This window comes from Anarrhichthys ocellatus, unplaced genomic scaffold (assembly GCF_004355925.1).
Source record: "Anarrhichthys ocellatus isolate YVR2014 unplaced genomic scaffold, GSC_Weel_1.0 scaffold1, whole genome shotgun sequence".
Classification (NCBI taxonomy): Eukaryota; Metazoa; Chordata; class Actinopteri; order Perciformes; family Anarhichadidae; genus Anarrhichthys; species Anarrhichthys ocellatus.
The window spans coordinates 6,244,296-6,257,352 of NW_022280031.1; the positions used below are offsets into that span (position 1 = coordinate 6,244,296).

Genomic DNA, 13,057 nt, shown 5'->3' on the forward strand with positions numbered 1-13,057 from the left:
TTCATATTGGGAGATAAATGAATCAATGACTAATCTTAAATAGGCTAGAGGCCATTTTATTTGCCATACACTGGAATCATATGCATGTCCACATATGATCACAATCCATTAAAATTACAGAAAAACATTTATTTTTATTATTTTGAAAGAGTTGGCTGTACGTGTTATATTAACGTAAAGTCTATAAAGACAATATATACGTAAAGACAATATTTAGCAAATTCCTGAATAAAACTGTTCAACTTCAATTTTTAAACAGATCTATTGTACATATATGTTTACAACATTTTTATTATATTTTTGATTCTTGGCTGTTTGCAGTAGCATGCTTGCTTTTATCTTTTATTTTCTCTTACTGTGTTTATTATAAACACCAAACACCAAGACGACAAATTATGTGAAAACCTAATCAGTAATAAATGTTGGGATTTCTGATTCTGGTGCTGCATTCAAGTCACTACCGTTTATTTCCCTATTGTAACTTACTACCAGTTGTATCCATAGACTGTATATAAGAAGGGTTGTAACTACAATGTTTGGTATTTTTTCTAATCCCTCCAAACAGACAGTTGCTATTCCAGATAAATTACCATCATAGTCATATTTTGTCAATCAGAATATTTCACTTTGGGCCTTTATGTGTTGTATTATGTAATTTATGTATATTTTGTTCAATGACCCCGTGGTGTTTCTGTCAGTGCCCCTGTCACATGAACGCAGCATTTCCCTTCAACAACACCATGTTGAACACAAACAGCCTCATCTCGGCGCTATATTCCACTCTCCATCAAAAACAACGACAGTGTGGTGGAGTAAGACTATCTCTCACTATTTAGGGACACACATAAAGCGTTAGGCTGTTGAATTCGCTTAGCCAGATTTAAATTACTTTATCTTGCCAGGTTAATTAGTTGTGATAGAAGATAGCAAGTTGACGCTAGCTAAGCTAACGTAAATATAACGTCATTTCCCTCCACGGTTTAACGGTTAAACGTTAGGGGCACTGATTAACGTCAAGGGTTGAATCCTAGCTAACCGTCAACTATCCAACACTACTGTGTACGCTGTGTATTTCTGTCTGAGCGGTGTGTGGACGACACCAGTGCTCGGTTGATTTACCGAGGTGGACGTTACGCCAGATTTAAAGTAGCAGGCAGCTAACGTTAGGGGATTGCGCTCGGTAGAGCATTAAGCTAACACGCGGCCAAGCAGCGGGTTGAGAATTAGTTTATTCCGACTTCACCCGTCACATATACCCGTGAGATTGAGCTCTCTGCGGGGGTCTGCCTGAGCTCCGTCCACCGTCCCATGCCCTCTGCGTGGCTGGGAGAGAGTTAGCCGGTGGAGCCGAAGCGGTTACCGACCAGCAGTCCTGTTAAACATGGAGGATGAAGAGGTCGCAGAGAGCTGGGAAGAGGCAGCGGACAGCGGGGTGAGAACCACTAACGTTGGACAATTATTCGTTTCAACCAGATTATAACTTGATTTTTAGTTTGCCCGCCAGGCAGCCGCATATCAATGATTTTCGATACCCTGGATGTGTCTGGCGCTTGAATACCTGATATAAACATGTTATTTATTTGTTTTCCTATCAAAGACATCAGCTCGTCTTCCTGGCTGAGTCCTGCAGGCCTCGCTGTCCCATAACGACATGGGACTTAGCCTGGCTTTATGTCATTATATTTACGCAACAACATTATTTTATGATGTGTGGAAATCCACAAAAATATCCACAAAAATAATGAATCTTTACAAAGTCGACTTTTCTCTATAATTCCCCCATTTGTTTAGACCCGCCCATTGCGGAAATGACAGTGTGCGTTGAATCGTTACAATACCGTAACAGTTTAGTATGTTCAGGGATTTTTCAAATACTGCTGAGACTGTAAGCAAATATATAAATATCAGCTTTTTCTAGCGTGTGTTGGTAGATTGAACCAGTCTGATTTGTTTGCGTCAACAAACTCATTTGTAAAGACAGTCTTATTGCTGTAATCCTGTTTTTGTAACATATCCCCTGTAATCAAATTGGCTGAAAAAGCATGTCTATGTCATTTTTGTGACTATACACAAAGTTATTATTGATATGAAACTGAATGTAATAGTTGAGTTGCTGCATTCTATTCCATATTTATTTTGAGCAAACTGAAATCCAGCAGCTGGCGATGTGTTGATTTGAAATGACCCTGAGATATACAGTTTAACCTGTAAACTTTGTATTGGCTTAACACTAAAGACGAATTTCAACTTCTGTCTGAAAAAGTATGTAACATGTAATCAATCACATTTGCTCACCCCTGCCTTCCACCCTGGTAACATATGAATACAAAAAATAATCAAATACTGCATACAGTGTATAGTAAAAGCCATAATCTGTACATAAATCATATGTATGTGCAGTATTTAAGAAGATTTCTTAATTAACCTGTAGCTATCGGGTCGCCCCCACTCCATTTAAAACAAATAAAATAAAGATCATACTGTCAATATAAAAACAAAGTAGATACACAGTTGCTATACAAACTCATTTCTTAACAAATGTACTTTGATGCCCTCCATTTGATATTTCAGAGTTGATTCTTGTTAATTCTCGATCACTTATTAGTGAATAGAAGTTCAATAAATCCCATACCACGATGAAGGATTATTGATTTGTAATGATTGAACTGTGTCATAACATCTTTCAAACGCATTTTTGAATAGATTCAAGCAACCAGTCAGTAACTTAGTAAACCGAATCTCCTGAACATGATTGCATACAGGTCATTGAGAGAGATATTTAACTTGTTTGACAGTAATACAAATGTAATAAATGTTTTTCTCCTCAGGAAATCGAGAGACGACTTGAGGCTAAACTGAAAATAAATCAGGAGGCAAAGTAAGCAAAGAGACAATTTATCCAAAAAATTTCAATACATGGTAAGATTGCATAGAAGTTTTTTTTTCTAGTAATTTTATTCCCCTCACTCGTGTTTTCTCGAACAGGAAGTCCAGCTTGGGTTCGGGTGGCTCACCTGTTCAAACTGCCATTGTAATCCAGGATGACTCTCTGCCTGCAGCACCCCCACCACAAATTAGAATTTTGAAACGTCCGTCAAATAACGGTACCGCGGGAAACCTTGCGTCCTCGACTCGTCCCTCTCAGCAGATGAAGTCTTTGGCCCAGCGGGAGGCCGAGTACGCAGAAGCCCGGAGAAGGATCTTGGGCAGTGCGTCTTCAGATGATGCGCCTCAGGAAAACCCTTCCCAGGACAGGTAAGACATTACAACAAAGAAGAATAACATTTCATTTGCAAAGTAGTGGAAAAACACTGATATTGATTTCTCCTCATATCATTAGGCCAGCTCGTATGAGTGTGCAGCAACCATTGGAACCAGTTCGTCCAAACAATCATGTGATCCGCCAGCCCACCGGCCCAGATGGCACCTCAGGCTTCAGACTCTTCAGATAAAGAGGCGCTACCTGCTGCAAGGAAACAGCTGTCTCCCTGAGAGGGCATACAGGGTGGCAGTTCAAGGGGTTGTGTGTGATATGACGAGCAGAGTGGTGGGATGACACCAAATTCGACAGACATTAGAAACATGAAGACATAGCATGGATTGAAATAAACTCCTCCACCCTCTATCTACTCTGCTTTCTGGCATGGTCTTTGCCTTTCGCCTTGTCTCTTCCTTCTGTGGAATGTGCAAGGGGCTAGCAGAGATCAGCCAAAGATCTGAAACCCCTTCTGTTCCACACTGTGAACAGGCTTTTGCCTCACATCCCTACACACTGTGATACTCTGATGTTCCATGAGGTGCCCTGCGTTTTTACGTACGATTGGCCGGCCGAGTGCCAGGGCACCGGGTGCCTGTCTCTGCAGTGAGAATAAGGGGAGCTCGTGAATCTGTGGGAATTCCCCAGAGAGGTGCACGCGAGGGAGCTGGCCTTTCCACTGACGGAGTGTGGATCGTGGCTGGGTGTCCACCGGGTCGCTGGCCTCAGTTTTTTTGGGGTTCAGCGGAAATTAAGTGTTTGACAGTGCTGAGAGCTTTACTGTGGGTTCAGCAGCTTGAGTGAAAGGTAAGAAAAAGTCAGACTGATCCAACACTTTGAGTAAAAGGGCACCGTAGTTTCAGAGCAATGGCAGAGGCCCAGAGCAGCATGTCCCACAGGGCAGAGGCCTCTGTTGGGCTCTGGTGGCTATTACAGAAATGCCCGGTGGGCACACAGCCTTTGGCCAAAGATTACAGATCGGAAGGTCAGAATGTCACTAAATCTAAGTTTATTCAAGCAATAAAGACGAAGTCACTCCCTGGATCGTTTTTTTTTACATTTGCCCATTTACCTGTGCTGTGTTTTCAAATCATGTTTTGTTTTAAACAGCTGACAATGTTTCTTCATGTTTGTGTTTAATTCAGGAGATCAGTAGTGTATCAGAGATTAAATGATGTAGCCTCCATACCAAACTTTATTGGTAGTCATTTTAAATTAGATCAAAGTGGATAAAAACAACAGATCTTGATTATTGAATTGAAAGTCTTAAGTTATGCATATGTGTCCCTGTGTGTTTGCCTTGCTATTTCTAAACGGAAGTGCTGAGTTGGAACATATCTTAGGGCCAACTGCACTGCATCTGTTTAGAAAAGAGGACTTGGAACTGTTTCAAATATTTTGAGTGATTGCGTTATTGGGTTATGTTTTGGTCTTCAGAAAAAACTATTTGATGCTCCGCTTGGCGGATGACACAGTCACATGACAACTACGTTATTTGGGAAAGAGACAGGGAAATTTCTATCAAACTACAAAAAGGATCGCAAAGATATTAGAAAGCTCCGTGTCCTTCAGAACGAAGCCAAACTCCGCTGCCTGGTTTTGATGAATGTTTTTCATGTGAAGGGATTTTACATCATTGTTTGCCACTGATTAAAAGTAAAAGTTTGCAAAACATGAAATCAATAATCTCATCCAATACTGATGATTACTGCAACCATTTTGAGCCCTTTGACACTTGTATGCCTTAAATGACAGATGATCCCTGGTTACACGTGTTCACTTTCCAGTCGTGCTTGTTCGTCTTCAGCTTTTTGTGCACTTGTGATAGCTTTATTATTTTACTCGATACACCCTGTCATTAACATACAGTTAATAGCTGCTAGAGTGTTAGGTAAATACAAAATCACACTTAGTCAAGGTGCAATAATGATTTTCTTACAGAAACATTCATGACTGCTTAGACTATTTATGCAAATAATTTCCAGTGACCGTAAAACCATTGATTGGAAATATTCACAAGGAAAGAATAAATTGAAACATAAATGAAATAACTTGCCTCCACACAGCAGCAAACCTATCAATATGGCTGATGCATTTGTGCCACTTGTTCCAACCTCACTCACTAAAACAGAATAGACATTTAGGGTCAGAGGAGTGCGTAGTTCACTAATCTCTGGGAGTTAAGGATTACTTTTGTTGTTCGATGACAGCATTAGAAGTTTTCCATTGCAGCTCTAATATCTAATTTCTTTTTGATAGTACAGCCTACACTGTAGTCTTAATATACTGTTCCCAGGGATCTGGTTCAAATAAAATGGATTTGTTATTTAAAATTGATCATTAATAGCGAAACCCATCCTGTATCTGTGCGATCTAGACATTAAACTCTGCTTCAGTCCTTCACAGCCCCCTGTCTACTTTAAGGCTGTTTGATGTCATTCTTGTTTTGAAACTTGAAAACCACAAATGAAATTTGAATACCCTTTAATAAACACACTTCAAACTTGGTTTATGTTTGTTTTGTATTTCATGAAACCTGATTTTTGCATATATTACTTCTAAATTTGTATCTAAATTATTTAATGTGATGCAGTTTAAATAAACTGAATATGATTGATTCAAAGACATTTATAAAATAATCGTTATTCCCCAATAGGACTCAGATTAGTAGGTGAATTATTGTGCTTTAAGTAGAACAGGGGTGGCCAAACTCCTTTGATTGTGAGCTATACACAGGTCACAGGCCAAACAATAGTAAATGAGTATTTTTCAACCAGTTGCACTGCAAGGAAATGTTTGTAAATGTCATGTTTTTAGATACGCAAACCCCTTGTTCCTTAGAAAATGAATCATCTATCAAAATAAAACAACACTACTAAACAGTTAAATGTTTGGCATTACAGTCCTCCATTGGTGTGCCCACATATTACAAAGAAGTATTATTTATGTGAATGCATTCAATACTTTTAAACTCCAACACAGTGCATAACCTGAGTACCCACAACAGTATTATAATGTCATGTGTAAAATTGTAAATAAGTCAAGTTAAACCAGGCAAAGTTACTACTAGTATTATTATAGTGTGGTAGTACTACCACTCTATAATATTGGTAGTACTAGCTACCACTCTATAATAATACTGTGAAAGAGTGGTAGTTTGCTTCCTGACTGCTCAAACCTTCCTGACCGCACGCGGCGCTGTGTGAAGTGAGCCGCTCGGATAAGTTTGGGATCTCGTAGTCTGGTTCTTGCTCAAATCCAGCCGAGAGGTGTCCATCGAAAGTCGGAAGTTGGTTTTGATAGTTTTGGTGAAACTCGACAAAATGGCAGAAGACAACAGCTATGAGTCAATGCTCTGTGTAAAGCCCGAGGTTCATGTTTACAAGATCCCGCCGCGCGCTTCTAACCGTGGATATCGGTAAGATGAGCTCAGTGAGTAGTAACGGCGAGTCTCGTGAGAGACAAGTGTCCGTCATCAAGCTAATATAACGTACACCCATTATCGGACAACGAGTTGTTAGGTGTGATGATTGTTACCGTTCTCCATGTCCCTGCAACGTGTATTGGACGGTTACAGTTCACACACGCAGTAACAACTTTAGTAAGGATTTAGATAAACAGACATAATGTTAGCTAGCTGAGAACGTTACACGTGCTAGCGGAATATCAAAACACTAATTCGCTGCTGTAACTTGTTACCTGCTCACGGAAATTGGACACCGTCATCCAGACTTTGTCAACAAACAGGTCATAGACTGCGACTTACACCTGCTGCCATATAAAAAGTTAACTTTAGTGGTGAAAGTTATGAGAAATGATGACGGTGCTGGTAACGTTAGGTCTGGAAAGTTTAAAATGGCAGGGCTCGTGTCCGATAATGCAGGTGTTTATAGTCCATGCTAGCGGCTAACTAGCTAACATTAAGTGACATTATTTAAAATTCATTCTGTGTTTTGTGTGAAAATAATATCGTAGTAATTCTATGAAAACAATATCTAACGTTAGCTAGACTTACATGTGTAGTGGATGACTGATTGCCCATTGACTTACATTAAACTGTCAGCCTACTGTTTTCACTCTTAGATTAAATTAAACTGTGTTTTTGTCAGCTGTCACATTATAATGTTATATATATATATATATGTGACATATCAAGGAGGAGTTACCATCCATCACATTATGAGAAGTTTGTCATTCCCTGAAGCAGCCTGTCCATCTTTCAACATAAAGAAGCTCTCATGGAAGTTAATTTTTGACTCCTGGAAACAGTAGTTGTTAAAAACAAAAAAGGGCTAAAGCAAGGTCCACTTTCTAGCCTTTTTTCTGGAGCTTTCCACTGTCTCTCATGGTATTCCTCCACGGATTGGAATTGCTCAGATGTCATGATGAAAACAGAAAGCCGTGAGGTCGAAAGCCCCAGAAAAGCTTACTAAGTGGACCTTGATGTTTGTTTTTCTTTTGTCATGTTGTGTTAATGAAGATATAAATTCTAATTCTATCTTTAAAGGTTCCACAGGTGTCACATTTCCTTCAGTTGGCAGCAGAACCAAAAAGATCTTGAATATCTAATTTTAGTCTTCCTGAAAGCTTTTAATTTCACTTCCTCCTGCTGTGGAAAGCTGCAGCTGTCTGGGTAGAAACTGTGATACACTTCTTGTTCAGTGTGTGTTTCTTGTTGTTCTAGTGCTGCTGACTGGAAGCTGGATGAACCTGCATGGAGTGGTCGGCTGAAAATCTCTGCAAAGGGCAAGATTGCCTACATTAAGTTAGAGGACAAAAACACAGGTAAACAAATTGGCATTTCCTCCTCCTGCTCGGTCTAATTTTGTTAGTGTTACATAGCAAGATGGTGGTTCAAAAATGTTTGAGACTTGAAACATGTGGTGCTCAGCATGAGGGAAACTGGGTGTTTTCAAGCAAAAATATGATTGTTTTTATTTTTCCATATCGGGGAAAAATAGGATCTTATAAAAGAAAAGAAAGACGGATTACATGAAAGCATCCTGCTTTAACCATTAACCTTCATATCTTATCCAGACTGGGCCAATAAGTAATAAAGTCTCACAATTAAAGCTCTGTTCGTATCATTTTGGATGATGACAAGCATGCAGAACAACAGTTGCGATGTGCACAATGCGTCATGTGAGGATACATAGAGTATGCAACAGATTTAGAGAACTGTTATTATTGTGGTTAACATCAATATGCAACTACACAGCAGATGCATGACCGTGCTTGTGTCACATTAACAAGTTACCTGACTCAAGGCTATTTAAAATGCATGGTATATTCTGGGAATGTGGTAGAACAGGTGAGTCCCTCCTCTGGTGAATTTGCAGCAGACAAGGGGCTGCAGGTGTGTTGTTGCCCTTTTACATTTGATTGTAGAGATTTAGTCTTACCATTCAGAATATTCAGAGTTAAGCTGACTCACCAACAAGCTTGCTAAATTTCTTTGTGCTTTGCGACTAACATCTTTACTTTATTGCTCACACGTCAGTAAGTAACCCTAAGGTGTTGTTTGCAGGAGAGCTGTTTGCCCAAGCTCCAGTTGAACAGTACCCAGGGTGTGTGGTTGAGTCAGTCACAGACTCCAGCAGGTACTTTGTGATCCGGATAGAAGATGGTAACGGTAAGACACTTTCTGTGGGAGAAGTAGGAGGATATACTGTACTGAAGTCATCTCAAATGTAATGTCACATTTATAGAGAAATGCATCATATCAATAAAAAAAAATGAAGTAATTTATTTTATATTGTATACATATATAAAAAACAAAACATGACTATCTAGTCTTTCAAATTTATAATACATTTTTTATTTTTCAAGAGAATCAGAATTCAGATAGATTTGTGGAAGTGAAATAGTGCATCAGCCTTTCCTCCAAACAAAGGAAATATTGTGTGTTTTTACGCTTTAAAAACTGTATTTCCTGCCTACTCAGAAGTTGTGTGACGACTGCACATCATTGATCACGAGGATCTTTAACGTGTCATCATAGTGATTCAGGATCTTTAAAGTGACATAGGGATTTCAGGATCTTTAACGTGACATCATAGTGATTTCAGGATCTTTAACGTGACATCATAGTGATTTCAGGATCTTTAACGTGACATCATAGTGATTCAGGATCTTTAAAGTGACATCATAGTGATTCAGGATCTTTAAAGTGACATCATAGTGATTCAGGATCTTTAACGTGAGATCATAGTGATTCAGGATCTTTAACGTGAGATCGTAGTGATTCAGGATCTTTAACGTGAGATCGTAGTGATTCAGGATCTTTAACGTGAGATCGTAGTGATTCAGGATCTTTAACGTGACATCGTTGTGATACAGGATCTTTAACGTGACATCGTTGTGATACAGGATCTTTAACGTGACATCGTTGTGATTCAGGATCTTTAACGTGACATCGTAGTGATTCAGGATCTTTAACGTGACATCGTAGTGATTCAGGATCTTTAACGTGACATCGTAGTGATTCAGGACTCGGTTAATGTATTTCAGCCATTTGTATCAATCACAGGAACTCTTGAGTCTGTCTCACTCTTCAGCTACAAAGTGACAGTGGATAATGTTAAAAGAGACTTTTTTCTTGATATAGAGGCACCATCTATTGCTATTTATATTATTTATTTAGTCTTTAAATGTAAGACAACCCCACTTCTGTAATGAAGAAAACTTCTTATATTCAGCCTAATATGGTGTAAAACTGATTGATTGATAAGTCACAGGTTTATATTCAGTAGATTTATTGTCTGTATCTTACTGCAGGCATTATGCTCTTTCATATGATTCATAATGTGCTTTTGTCTTTACAATTTTACTTCAATAAAGGACGTCATGCTTTTATCGGTCTGGGTTTTGCTGATCGTGGAGACTCATTTGACTTCAACGTAGCTTTACAAGACCATTTTAAGTAAGTAAGCTTCTCTTATGTTGTCTTTTTACTGTCTGATCTCTGTTCATACATACGGCCTCAAAATCGCATCCGTTTCTATGACCTGGTAAATATTCATGAGCACGTTGTGCAACGTTTACATGAATGTGTTTGAATGTGATACTTTGAACAACATTCATACTTGGATAGACAACAGTGCATAGTTGTCCATCATGCATCTAATTCATTTATTTTAATTCTAAATGAGAGTAACAGAGACCATCGACACACACATTAAAGCTTTTATGTTGTGTTTGCTACAATACTTGCAATGCTGGTGTTTTGTTATCTGTATCCTTCCACTGTAATGACCCAGTTTGACTCTATCCAACGTTACTTCAGTGATCGTTATTATGCTTTCTAACCATTTCTAAAGGTGGGTGAAGCAAGAAGGAGAGCTTGCAAAACAGGAAGCTTCTGAGAGCACAGCACCGAAGCTGGACCTCAGCTTCAAAGAGGGACAGACTATCAAGATCAGCATTGGGGTGAGTCATTCAGCCCCAACATTACACATGTCAAGAAGTGAATAAAAAAAGGATTAAATAATGACAGATTCTATAAAGCAAAGAGCCACTAATTAAACAATAAAGACGTTCAGAAATTCAGAAACTCTCATGACTCCGTCTACAGCAAAACATCAAGAAGAAGGAAGCAGGTGCCAAACCACGTCCCACGGGTGTGGGTCTCCTCCCACCTCCACCAGGTGCTAAGGTTGGAGGTGTAATACCGCCTCCTGTGGGCGAGCAGACAGTCTCAGCTGTACCGACTAACTCTGGTGATCACCCTGCTGTTGAATCAAATCAAATGATTTAAACATCTTCACGGGATTGAAACGGTATTCATGCTTTACATACATGTTTTTCTCCTGATCCAGCCTCTCTCTTAGACTTCGGGTCCCCTAGCCCTGCGGCCCCACCCAGCTCCGACGTGTGGGGGGATTTCACGTCTGCAGGCTCCAAGTACGTTTTCCTCAATATGTCACCTGTATTTATGGCTGTCCTAACAATCCATCTTGTCCATCTGTCACATTTGTCTTCGTTTAACATGATTTGTTTTTGAATTCTTTCACATTCATCATCATCACACTCTCATCTCCCACCCACCCCCACCTCCACCTCCCTTCCCTCTCCTCCACAGCTCCAGTAAAGATGCTGTCAAAACAGGATGGGTGCAGTTTAGTTGAGTGGTGAGAAAACGTGCACACACTCAGGCCCCATACATTCCATGGACAGGATGATTTTGGCATAAAGAAACTAAAAGAAAGGAACTGTTAGCAAACTTGACTGGCTCATTTGTTCTGTAAAGAATATGTTCACATAAACTAGCCGGCTGACCAACACACTCTGGAGGAACAAACAGTAAACATGTGCATACTTTTTTTATAATCCTATTCTTTTCTCAAACTCTGCCACCAAGTGGGACCTTTGTTTGATTTTAGAAGTCGCTAAGACTAAACGGTGATTGTTGGAGCGTCCGCTCTCCTGAAGACAAGTGAGCGTGTTGATGGTCGAAAAGGAACGATTGTCTTGTTACACTAACCAGATGAAAACATCTGTCCTTTGCCTTCAATCAAATGTTCCCTTATTTTACATCTAGTTTCAACCCCTTTCCCCTTTCTCAATGCTATCTGTCCAGAATCATTTTGGATTGTGTCCCTCTGTCCCATCATGCTCCCGTCATAGTTATCTCATTACACAAGCACCACTCATCTCAAGGTTGTTTTTACCATTTGGGGATCGTTGGATATTTTCAATGGGTAAACTATGTTTTGTTAACTTTATAGCAGTTTGTGTGCATTTTTGTTTTGTTTCCTAGTTTTTTTTTTTATTTTGTTTTAGATCGGGCAAAGCTATATTCATATATGATCATTTGTTTTAAATTAATTCATCAAATATACCCAGGTTGTTTTAATTATGGTGTTCGAAACAGTCATGATGTATATTTCTTGTCTGTCATTCAAAGTTTGAACATGTTTTTGTTCATTTTCGTCTTTGTGTAGGCCCTTCATACGTCTTTGTCTCGTGCCTTGTTGCTTTTAAAAATGTGCCGTTACCAAATAGTAATGTCAATCTTGTTGCTAATTTGCATCAAGTATTTGATTAAGTGCCTTTCAGAAAAAGATCTAAAATGTATAAAATATAAACCGAAGTCATCTTGTAAATAAACAATATATTTCATTGACTCTTGTTTAGATTTGTATGAGTGAACTAGTCAGCTTGTAGAGAGGCGTTCTCCATGTTACTCATGTCTTCTTCACAGGTGCAATGTGTTCTCAGATAGAGTATTGGACCAAGTTAAAGTGTTAAGCATCTCATAAAGGTTTTTTTTTGATGATCTAGAAGGAGAAGGTGGAGTCACTTAATGTAATCAGTAACACAATCTAACAGGATTGTTTTTGATATCACAGCCAGTATATTTTTTCAATTAGGTTAATTGGTATTAATTTAAATAACATTTCCATGTTTAATTGTTCTAAAGTTGATCATATGTCCCTGTATTGAACTGAACATCAAGACCTTGACAATTGCCTGCTTTTCATATTTCCATAGCTTGAAATTCCATAAAATTTGTTTTAAATTTTAGTAACTGGGTTTTTAAACATCACCTTCAAATGACATCTAAATGTAGGTTTGTTGAGTTTATGAATATATTGGACAGTTTTTCAAATTCATCAATAGCAACAGAAAGATATTTCTGATTCTTCTGACTGTGAGATGATGGGACATTAATCTCACACTAAATATGATCACCGTTTACCAGAACAGATGTATAGTGGGTACGGAAAGTATTCAGACCCCTTTAAATGTTTCACTTTGTTTCATTGCAGCCATTTGCTAAAATCAAAAAAGTTCATTTTA

At 38.8% G+C, this 13,057-nt stretch overlaps 2 protein-coding genes across 3 annotated transcripts; both read left to right on the forward strand.

The window, feature by feature from the left end:
* The first annotated feature begins 728 nt into the window (after positions 1–728).
* Positions 729–5,763, forward strand: LOC116401547 (SUZ domain-containing protein 1-like). Its single transcript, XM_031880045.1, has 4 exons — positions 729–1,432; positions 2,829–2,878; positions 2,986–3,255; positions 3,341–5,763. The coding sequence occupies exons 1-4, from the start codon at positions 1,382–1,384 to the stop codon at positions 3,450–3,452; spliced, it is 483 nt and encodes a 160-aa protein (XP_031735905.1). The 5' UTR covers positions 729–1,381; the 3' UTR covers positions 3,453–5,763.
* Positions 5,764–6,493: 730 nt separating this feature from the next.
* necap2 (NECAP endocytosis associated 2) lies at positions 6,494–12,380 on the forward strand. 2 transcript variants are annotated; one of them, XM_031878726.1, is made up of 8 exons: positions 6,495–6,674; positions 7,941–8,041; positions 8,784–8,888; positions 10,097–10,178; positions 10,576–10,684; positions 10,830–10,974; positions 11,074–11,158; positions 11,337–12,380. In XM_031878726.1, the coding sequence occupies exons 1-8, from the start codon at positions 6,580–6,582 to the stop codon at positions 11,380–11,382; spliced, it is 768 nt and encodes a 255-aa protein (XP_031734586.1). In that variant the 5' UTR covers positions 6,495–6,579; the 3' UTR covers positions 11,383–12,380. The 2 variants fall into 2 exon arrangements, with proteins under 2 accessions (XP_031734505.1, XP_031734586.1); XM_031878645.1 differs by lacking the exon at positions 11,337–12,380 and having other exon boundaries at positions 6,494–6,674; positions 11,074–11,314.
* Positions 12,381–13,057: the final 677 nt, after the last annotated feature.

Bases quoted from the DNA above. Each gene is read 5' to 3' on its own strand.
- LOC116401547 (XM_031880045.1), top strand. From the start codon at position 1,382: ATGGAGGATGAAGAGGTCGCAGAGAGCTGGGAAGAGGCAGCGGACAGC. The intron at 1,433-2,828 runs GTGAGAACCACT...TTTTCTCCTCAG, and splicing joins AAGAGGCAGCGGACAGCGGG to GAAATCGAGAGACGACTTGA. The intron at 3,256-3,340 runs GTAAGACATTAC...TCATATCATTAG, and splicing joins GAAAACCCTTCCCAGGACAG to GCCAGCTCGTATGAGTGTGC.
- necap2 (XM_031878645.1), top strand. From the start codon at position 6,580: ATGGCAGAAGACAACAGCTATGAGTCAATGCTCTGTGTAAAGCCCGAG. The intron at 10,685-10,829 runs GTGAGTCATTCA...CTCCGTCTACAG, and splicing joins CTATCAAGATCAGCATTGGG to CAAAACATCAAGAAGAAGGA. The intron at 10,975-11,073 runs GTGATCACCCTG...CTCCTGATCCAG, and splicing joins AGCTGTACCGACTAACTCTG to CCTCTCTCTTAGACTTCGGG.